Source organism: Nicotiana attenuata, chromosome 8, assembly GCF_001879085.1.
Source record: "Nicotiana attenuata strain UT chromosome 8, NIATTr2, whole genome shotgun sequence".
NCBI lineage: Eukaryota > Viridiplantae > Streptophyta > Magnoliopsida > Solanales > Solanaceae > Nicotiana > Nicotiana attenuata.
In genome coordinates, this window is record NC_031996.1 from 35,021,025 (window position 1) to 35,030,610 (window position 9,586).

At 37.8% G+C, this 9,586-nt stretch overlaps 1 protein-coding gene and 1 non-coding gene across 4 annotated transcripts; one reads left to right on the forward strand and one right to left on the reverse strand.

Moving 5' to 3' along the window:
• Positions 2,683 to 5,971, reverse strand: LOC109231847 (WAT1-related protein At5g47470-like). Of its 3 annotated transcripts, XM_019397473.1 has the most exons (8): positions 5,332 to 5,971; positions 5,156 to 5,221; positions 4,940 to 5,056; positions 4,406 to 4,637; positions 4,102 to 4,263; positions 3,597 to 3,748; positions 3,134 to 3,231; positions 2,683 to 2,862 (listed from the first exon to the last, which is right to left on the reverse strand). In XM_019397473.1, the coding sequence occupies exons 1-8, from the start codon at positions 5,529 to 5,531 to the stop codon at positions 2,855 to 2,857; spliced, it is 1,035 nt and encodes a 344-aa protein (XP_019253018.1). In that variant the 5' UTR covers positions 5,532 to 5,971; the 3' UTR covers positions 2,683 to 2,854. The 3 variants fall into 3 exon arrangements, with proteins under 3 accessions (XP_019253018.1, XP_019253017.1, XP_019253019.1); XM_019397472.1 differs by lacking the exon at positions 2,683 to 2,862 and having other exon boundaries at positions 2,968 to 3,231; XM_019397474.1 differs by lacking the exons at positions 2,683 to 2,862; positions 3,134 to 3,231 and having other exon boundaries at positions 3,637 to 3,744.
• Positions 4,686 to 4,757, forward strand: TRNAK-UUU. Its single transcript has one exon. It is a non-coding gene; the product is annotated as a tRNA-Lys (tRNA).

Sequence of the window (9,586 nt, forward strand, 5' to 3'; positions counted from 1 at the left end):
ATAGAGATTCAGAGGCCTGGAAATTTGAGCTCAAATGAAGAGTGCGGTCCGCAAACATTTTACACGGCCGCGCTTGAAGACAACGCTGAGGCGGTCTATTTTACGCTCCCAGCGAAATCAAGCCCAGTCCCAGTCTAAAATGGAAGAAACGCGATCCGCGCTTGCTTTTGCGCGGCCGCGAAAGTTCAAGCGCTGAGGCGCTCAGTATTGCGCTGATAGCGGAACCTCCGTAGGGATATTTTTGTCCAGTAATTTCAGCTATATATAAATAGATCTTTTTCACATTTTTAGGTCATCTTTTGTATTAAGGAGCTCGTGAACAGCCGTACTTTACCACGTTGAGTAATTTTAGAGTAGCTTTAGCTTATATTCTTAGATTTTAATCTTGTAATCAACTTTTATGGCTTATATTTTATCTCCATCTTTGATTTCTACCTTGATTATGAGTAGCTAAACCCATTAGCTAGGGTTGTGACCCAACCCTAGTGTGGGTATTTAATGGGTCTTCACTTTTAGGGCTTAATTGTTTATGTGTTAATGATATTTAGCTTGAATCATGCTTTAATTGTTGAATTGGTGGTTGCAAACATTGATTCGTGCCTATATGACTTAGACTCTTCTTGAGAAAGAGAGACTAAGTCTAGGAAATTCAGGCTAACAAGGAATTTGGGTGCATTCAAGAGATTGATAGCCCCAATTAAAGGGTTAAACCTAGAGATAGTAATACCCGACTTGAGTCAATTTTGCTTGCATTGTTTGAACACCCAATTGGTCTTGAGAAAGTCAATTAGGGCAAAGTCACTCAAACTACCGAGAGGTATAGAGTGAGTAATTACGTGCAAAGGTTATATGATGATCCCAAATATAACACTCTTGTCCTAACTTTTAGACCCCATTAGATACTCGCCTGGGTGTAAGTCACTTCCCTAGTGCTTTTTATCAATTGAGAAAAACCCTTCAAAAATATTGTACTTAGATTATTTCTAGTAATTAGTAGCATTAATAGTAGAATAGAATAAATCTAAAGATGTTTAGAAGTGCAATTAAGAGCAACATGCATAGCTAGATTGGATAGAAACTCAACTCCCAACCAATATTAGCTCCTTGTGGATATCGGTCCCGACCTTTAGGGTAAAAGCTACATCGACCACTCTTGCCATTTTATAGTGGTATAGGGTTGGTGTCGATCACCTATTTGACTTGGTTTCTACTTGAGAGAGAGAAACTTAGTCTAGGAAAGCTTGGCTGACAAGAAATTGGGTCAATCGAGAGATTGATAGGCCCAATTAAAGGGTTGAACCTAGAGATAGTAAAATCCAACTTGAGCTTTTATCAATTGTTTTGTGCATCACCCATTTGGACTTGAGAAAGCCAAATTGGGCAAAGTCACTCTCTGACCGAGAGGTATTAAGTGGTTATTGAGTGTTGATAGCTATAATACACCCCGACCAATAAAACAAGATTTAAAGTTTACTACCCATTAGGCAAACACCTAAGTGAAGTTCATAGCCCTAGGCCTTTTATATCATTTGAAAAACAAAAAAAACAAAACAATTTCCTAGTTTCATTTCTTAGTTTACAATTTTAGTTTAAATTAAACTCAGAAACAATTCCAAGTTTGTGGAAGTGCAATTTGAGATAATTCAAGCTCAGACATTATAATATATACCCCTAAGTCCCATTCATATCTCTCTGTGGAAAATCGACACCGACTCCTGGTTGGGTATTACTATTGCATTAAACGTTTCATAAACTTAAATAGAGGTGTGACTTGGACGAGATCAAGGCATTGAGGTTGTCGGAATATAATTTCAGCGTCGATGCTGCCAGCATCGTATCCGCCATCGGGTTCATCAAAGACACCAAGTGGCCTCGACCCTTACAGTCTGACCCTAGCCAAATGTGTAAGTATCATGGCATCATGGCCATAGAACCGAAGACTAATGACAGCTAAGAGAAGACGTGGCATGGTTATTCAATAACAGGCATCTCCGGGGACTTCTGAGTGGTCAAGCCAAAAATCACTTCAGGAACAGGGACTCTAACAAGCAAACCGAACATGAGGAACCACAGCGCGTCATCAACATGATCGTTGGAGGGGTCGATGTCCCCCAAGGACCCATTACTAAAACACACTAAGGTATTATCACAAGGGAAAAACGAACCCGAGATTACGTCTCTGAGGGAACCATTTCGTTCAATGATGTGGATGCCGAGGGCATCGTACAACCTTACAATGATACACTGGTAATATTCGTACTTATCAATAAATTTCAGGTTAAATGTATGTTGATTGATCCAAGTAGCTCGGCCAACATCATCAGATCGAGGGTCGTAGAACTGTGGGGTCTCCGAGACCTGATAGTGCCAGCAGTTTGGGTGTTGAACGGGTTCAACATGGCATGCGAAACTACCAAAGGGGAGATAACCAAACCAGTGAACATTGCCGTAACGACCCAAGAAACAAAATTCTATGTGATCGAAGGGAATATGAGATATATTGCTCTACTCGGAAGGCCGTGGGTTCACAACATGAGGGCAGTACCATTGCAGTCGATGAAGTACTCCCAGTACCCGCCATCTCGACGTTGATGTTTATTTTATTTTAAAACGTCAGTCTCAAACCGCAAATTAAAAGGAAGAACAAAAATGTATTAATACATGATTGTGAGCTTATGGTCATTAATTCAATCCCCTTTTCCAGAGGTTAAATTATATATATAGTTCTAAATTTTTACAAAAAAAGATCATTTGCATATGTGGTCTAAATCTTAAATCTTAACTCTTTCTGCTTCCAAAAGTGAACGAAAACAAAACGCCAGAAATACAGCAACATGTTGATTCCCATATTCCGTCATGCTACTGCAAAAATAAAACACATTACTAGGATTGTAACTTGCAATTTTTTTTCAGTCAAGTCTTTTTTTTTTTTTTTCTATTTTGATTTTTATATATTTTGAGCTCCAAGTCAAGATTAATGAGTACATATTATCTATTTATACTACTATAAATTACAAGCTCGCTCTTTCTCTAAGTTGGTTTCTAATTATATGTACAAACTAATTAATCTACAAAGTACAAGGAGAATAAGAAGAAATTTAATGTAAAAGAGGCTTCTCCACATCGTACTCACTTTCTGAAGAGTTGATATCATTATTTAGAAATCCTTCTTTCCTTTTTGCCCATAGCACGAAATACAGACCCGTAAACATCAGAAACATACCAGCAAGGCTGCAAAAAAAAAAAAAAAAAAAAAAAAAAAAACTATGTCGTTTAAAAGATAATTACATATAACCGTCTATAAAAAAAATAAAATAAAATAAAAAAAGGTGGGACTAAAAGCCGCGAAAATAGTAAAAGGGCAGCCCGATGCACTAAGCCCCCGCTACGCGCGCGGTTCGGGAAAGGGTCGGACCACAAAGGTCTATTGTACGCAGTCTTATCCTGCATTTCTGCGAGAAGTTAATTCCACGGCTCGAACACGTGACCTCCTGATCACATGGCAGCAACTTTACTAGTTACGCCAAGGCTCCCTTCAGTCTGGAAAATAGTGTATAAATTAAATGCAAGTAAAAATAGATAAGGTGTTTAAATACCTTCCCATAGTAATTGTGTCACTCAAGGTGACAGCAGAAAGAACCACAGTTAACACAGTGCCAACAGGACTAAATACAGAAACCAAGACTGGCCCTCTTTTCTTCATTGCCCAGTTATTGAAGCTTACACATGCTCCACTAACAATACCTGCCTATCATTATAACCACAAACAGTAGACAAAACTCAAAAGATTGAATCTTCAAAAGAATTTTCCATTGCTAATTAGCTCTTCCGGTCCACTTTAATTGATTATTAATATTTATTTTTTTGTGGTCCACAATATTTAATATTTTCAAATATCAAGAACGAGTTAATTTCTTTTGCCAAAGTTGCCTTCGGAGTAAAGAGCCTAGGAGTATTTATTATATTTCATAAATAAATTAAGAATAATGTGGTCAATTTCATTGTCAATTAATGCTAAAAGATGAATTCTTTAATTTATGTGAAAACAGTCAAAAAATCAATTAAGGTGGACTAGAGAGACTAGGTGATTTGATGAATTACCAATAAGGAGTAGCCAATCAAGTCGCGGATATTTAATAGGGGCAATCCAATCTCCAAACTCCCTTGTTGAATCAATTGTACAATTCCAGTCAATACCATTCCTATTAGTGAAGTTATAGCACATAAGGAAATTGGTGCTGGAAAATCTCCTAATGTTGCTGCCTGCAAGTTAAATATTTTATCAACATTCTGTACTATTTCTCATACTTATATGTATCATTCTAGTATAGTATAGTAATTTTTTCTCTATCGTTCCAATTTTATCATATGCCCCTAACAAGACCTATTAAAGTACTCAATGTACCTGCAAGACAATATTGCTTGATAACACGACGATAGCTGCCATGAGATACATTGAACCTTTGATTTTTTCTGGATCGAAAAAATTGTCCTTGTGATCAGGAGGTGAAGAAGGCACCTCTTTAGGATTTGAGCTACTTTGCATTAGGCTCATAAGTATAGCCCCTGTAACACACAATAATGTTCCTGCTATTTTAGCTCTGCTGTATTTGCATCTTAACTCCACTTTCTCTAATCTGCACATCCCAACGAGAAATAAAAATAACATTCACAAAGTTGTATAAGCCGTCTTAGCTCAGTGGTAGAGCGCGTGGCTTTTAACCACGTGGTCGTGGGTTCGATCCCCACAGACGGCGTATGATGAGCTATAACATTTAAAAGCTTTACCAAATTTTTACTAGATAGGGGTAAAGTCTGCCTACACACTACCCTCCTATACAAATTCTTATTTTTTTTCTAAAATTTCCAAGAGAAAAATCATCTCTCAAACAGAAAAAAGAGAAAAAAAAAAAAAAAACGAAATTGGAAGGTAAAATACCCAAAAGCCCAAGCAATGAGAAAGATAAGTCCTGGGGCAAGGTTTGGCATAGCTGTTGCCATTGCAGGTGAAGTAAGTTTGATTCCCTTCATGAACAAAGATTGGAACAATGTAACCCTGCAAAAATAAGCAAAAAATTTAAGAACTATTTAATTTTTAGCCATACTAAAACTTTGAAATAAAGTAATTACTAGCTCATAAAACCATCTTATTTACCCTCCAAAAGAAATTAGAAATAGCTGTATCAATAACTTCAAACTCATGCCCCTAGGCCATTGATTCCTGCAACATCAACATGCAAACATATATATAAGCAGCTTAATTTAGGAAAATTTGCCAATAAATTAAATAATCAATGGAAGAAAAAAATTTAAGAGAAAGAAAATTATAACCTTTCAAACATAAAGGAAAAAGGAGAAAGGATGAGAAATGTGGCCAAGGAAGACAAAATAATGAGAGATGAAGGCTTGAAACCTAACATCATAAGATAACTAGAAACCACTGAATTTCCTGCATACATAAATTGTACCCCTATCAACCCTCCTATTATTGCAAAATCCTCAACAATTTCCCTCTTTCTATTTCCCATCATGTTTAATTTTCTGTTCTAGCAAGACACAAAATCAAAAGAAATTCGATCCCTCGGGCTTAATTTGTCCTTCTTTATTCCTCTACCTATTCTCCCTCAGGCTTATTTTGTCCTTCTTTCCTCCGCTACCTATTCATGCATGCATGCATGAAAAAGAGAACCCTTTTTTTTCTTCTCCAAATATTTTTCAATATTAATCAAATTCTATTGAAATTCCTTTCAGCTACCGTTCAACGGATACACAACGATTCTTGCCTTCCTATTTATCTATCTACCTGTCAAATTCTTGTCATAAATATAAGTGATTTCCCTATATAGGGAACTTTGTATTTGACAATTAAAAAGTAATGTCTACTTTTTAATCCTATTTGCTGTAGATTCTTTTTGCTCAGAAATTCTCTGGCTATTGATTATTCAAAAGGGACGTATCATTTATTATCTGTTTGGGGAAGAAAACTAATAGTATAGAAATTTAGTGTAAAGCTAAGCTCCTTTTGTAGGTGCGCCCGGTTTTTCTTCAACTACTTCTGGAGGAAATTTGTTCTCCTTACCCTTCTAATTGTAATAGTTTAGCTATATTTAGTATTTTTAATTTCGAATTATTTAAAATTTAAGTAAAGCCAAAAACTTACTAAACAAAAGATTTCTCTTGAGTAATTACTAGCGACACAATAGTCAATCTACTGTAGTTCTCCTCCTTTTTTTCGATTTAGAATATTTATAAACTTATATTGTGGATTTAATTTAAATAGTGGTTCGACCCTTCTCCGAACCCTGCGCATAGCGGGAACTTATTGCACCGAACTACCCTTTTTTAAACTTATATAGTGGATTTAACCCTAACACGAAGAACTAAAAAGGTGGGATATATTGGACGGATTTTTGTATCTAATAAAATGTAAAAGATACAGTCAAACCTTTCTATAAAGCCTCGTTTGTTCCAAATATTTTTGGATGTTATAGCGAAGTGCTGTTATAGAGAATATATATTATAACATAACATAAAAATTGGTTTCGAAAAAGCTTGGCTTTTATAGTGAAGTGTTGTTATTTAGAGATGGTGTTATAGAGAGGTTTAACTGTATTTAACTAGGATGAGCGCGCCATCATAATTAACAAGATTAGAGATGAGACCACACTACACAGATCGAGTGCCTAAGTAGCACACATAGAAGATAAGAGAAAGTCACTTAAGATCCTTAAAAGGGACCACGTAAGCCTAAAATCAGATTGCAATGTTAGTTAAAGGAACAAATTATCATTTTAATCAACAAATATCCCAACTTTCTTATTTTTATTATTAAATTTTTTTCTCATTTGCAATTTGTTGTAGGATGAATATTGCAGGCAGCGTCTTTTCAGCCTTACAAATGTTAAAGAACAAATTGAATGAACCCCAGAAAATAGTTCATTGAAATCTTATTTTCCTAAAATTCTGGTAAAGACGTGGCTTGTGACTTTGCGTTACCAATCTTTAGTCTACCAAACCACGTTTCTGCCAATATTGCATAAGCATGAAGGGTTATTGAATTTCTATGCTCATTTAAATAATTGAAGTCATAAAAACTTTACTCCCTTTGACTCAAGTTTTCTCCACTTTAAGCATTCCCCAGTCTTTCTCTTAATGCTGCTATTATTATGGAACGAAATATAATTAGAGATGAATCCAAAGTTTAAATTTGATGAGTTTGAGTTTTAAGATTCTTAGAACAACTTATTGTAATCTAGTATTTTTCTGCGAAGAGCCGCATCCATTATACAACGTGTCAATTTTTCCTTTTTTTTTCTTTTAGAATATTATCTTATTAAAAGATCTCTTCAGATATAAGTTTCTCTCTAATGGTCAATTGCAGAGGCGGACCTATGCTTGGAGTAGAGGGGTCCCCGGCCCCGTTATCTTCAACAAAAAATTTGAATGTGTATATATGTTAAAAACAGTCATATATTTTGCTTGTTACCCTTATGATCAAAAGTCCGATGGAGGCACTAGACTAGCTGAGCAGTTTGCTCACGTGCCCCCCTGTCACAGGGGTATTTTCTGGCCGCTGAAAATTTGCCCACTCTGCGGCATTCAAGTCCCTACATGACTCAGCCTTCACCAGTTTTTTTTCGCTTTCGAGGTTTAACACTCAGAATAATTTCAAGGCAACAAGAAGCATGTAAAGCACACGCAGAATTACGGGAACCCTTTCCCAACCTTTTATAATAATGAATTACAAAGAAAAATCTCGAGTTTGGCATGGTGCTGCCTCACTTGGCAGTCACCAACTCACAAACTCGCCAACACTTACAATATGGCTTCTAAAGGCCCCTGCCTAAGGCATTTCGTTCCCACTGATTTTGGCAAGGAATGGCACATAATTTGCCATGCTCAAGCCTTGACATAGACAACCCTATGCCTACATCTTGCCCGTTTTCCCTCTCTGGGTACTTAGACAAAATTAGGGTGCTGCTAGCACATATTTATAGTGCAGTCACCCCTATTACACTTGTTAGACTCTCATGAGTCAGTTTTCCTATTTCAGTTGACATCCCCCAACTGATAGGCCGTGATCAAAACGTGCATAAACTTAGCCTAATAAATAGGCACACCTGGATAAGGCAGTTGTAACCTCTCAACTGCACAGCCATGTGCCTAACACACTTGGTAACCGCTCCTTGTGCACTGTATGTGAATGTTTTGGCTAGTTGTTGCATGTCCAAGGCTGGCATTGCACCCAGCCTTTCCCTTTGACAATGCTTCGTCCCAATGTCATTGCCATAACTTGTCGCCCATGACTTAGCTGCACACGCCCACTAGTTCATGTCAAGTCGCCCCCAACTTGAGCAAGTCTGCCCTTGCCAATGCCATAGCTTATATTGGCATCAAGTCACCAAGCCATGATGGATTTTCCTTGCTTAGTCGTTTGCCACAAAATACTTAGGTGCCAGCCCGCTCACCTAAGCCAAGGCAACACCGTGTTGCCAATGACACTGCCTTGGCACTAAGCCGCCTTGCGTTAGCGCCTAGGTTCTTTGCCCACATTACCTTGTCAAGCTTCTGTCCAGCCTGCCTTGCCCCCTCAAGACCTTGGCATTTGCTTGCACACAACCGCGCTCGTGCTTTAGTGTAGTCCGCCACACCTTAACCTTGCAAAAATTTGTTGCTATTGACAAAGCCTTCATTGTCTTGCATGTTGATTGTCCCGCACATAGCCCAATGGCAAGGCCATCATACCAAATCCTTGCCACAACCGCACCAAATACCGATTAGCTTTGTCAAGGGTCTAACAAACCACCCCAACCAGTTGAATTCGACGTCCTCGTTGAATAATCCCAACACATGCTCGCCATTTGCAAAGACATCACAAGTACAACACCCTTTTAAGAATCACGTTTTCTTTGCCCTCGAGTGCAATGTCTTTCTCATTTGATTTTTTTGTCTGTCATTCCCACAACAAATCCAGAACACACCGGCCTGGTTTGAAAGAACCCACTATTAATTTTGGCATCTATCAACTCAAAAATTTGCGTTACTGCCCCTTGCTTGCCTCTTCTGAATTTTCTAAGCACGAACAGTCCATTCCACGAACTTTTCAGCTGAGTAGTTTTCTCACATGCCCCCTATTACAAGGGCATTTTTTGTCCGCCGAAAATCTGCCCACTATGCGGCATTCAAGTCCCTACTTGACTGAGCCTTCACCCGTTTTCTGTTCGCTTTCGAGGTTTAACACTTAGAATAATTTCAAGGCAACAAGAAACATGTAAAGCACACGCATAATTACGGGAACCGTTTTGTTGGCCCAAGTTCAGGTGAAGTTTTGAAGAATGACAAATAAACTCAGTCATGGACCGGGTCCATCATGTGAGGCACAGTATTTATCAACCTATACATGTGAGATGCACGTGAAGAAGATAAGTCTCAAGGATCAAGCAGCAATATCTTCTGAACTAATCGAAAAGGTTGCATATTGGATGAGGAGAGGAAGTCTCCTTATAGGAAGAGGACACAGTCCGGATAAAGGATACGGTTGGAGTTTGTATTGTTCTAGGACTCAAATTCGACAAAGGATCAGCAA

Coding starts and splice junctions, on each gene's coding strand:
- LOC109231847 (XM_019397472.1), bottom strand. CDS start 5,531: ATGATGGGAAATAGAAAGAGGGAAATTGTTGAGGATTTTGCAATAATA. Junction 4,638..4,939: donor CTCATTGCTTGGGCTTTTGG/GTATTTTACCTT, acceptor TGGGATGTGCAG/ATTAGAGAAAGTGGAGTTAA. Junction 3,232..3,596: donor GACACAATTACTATGGGAAG/GTATTTAAACAC, acceptor TTTTTTTTGCAG/CCTTGCTGGTATGTTTCTGA.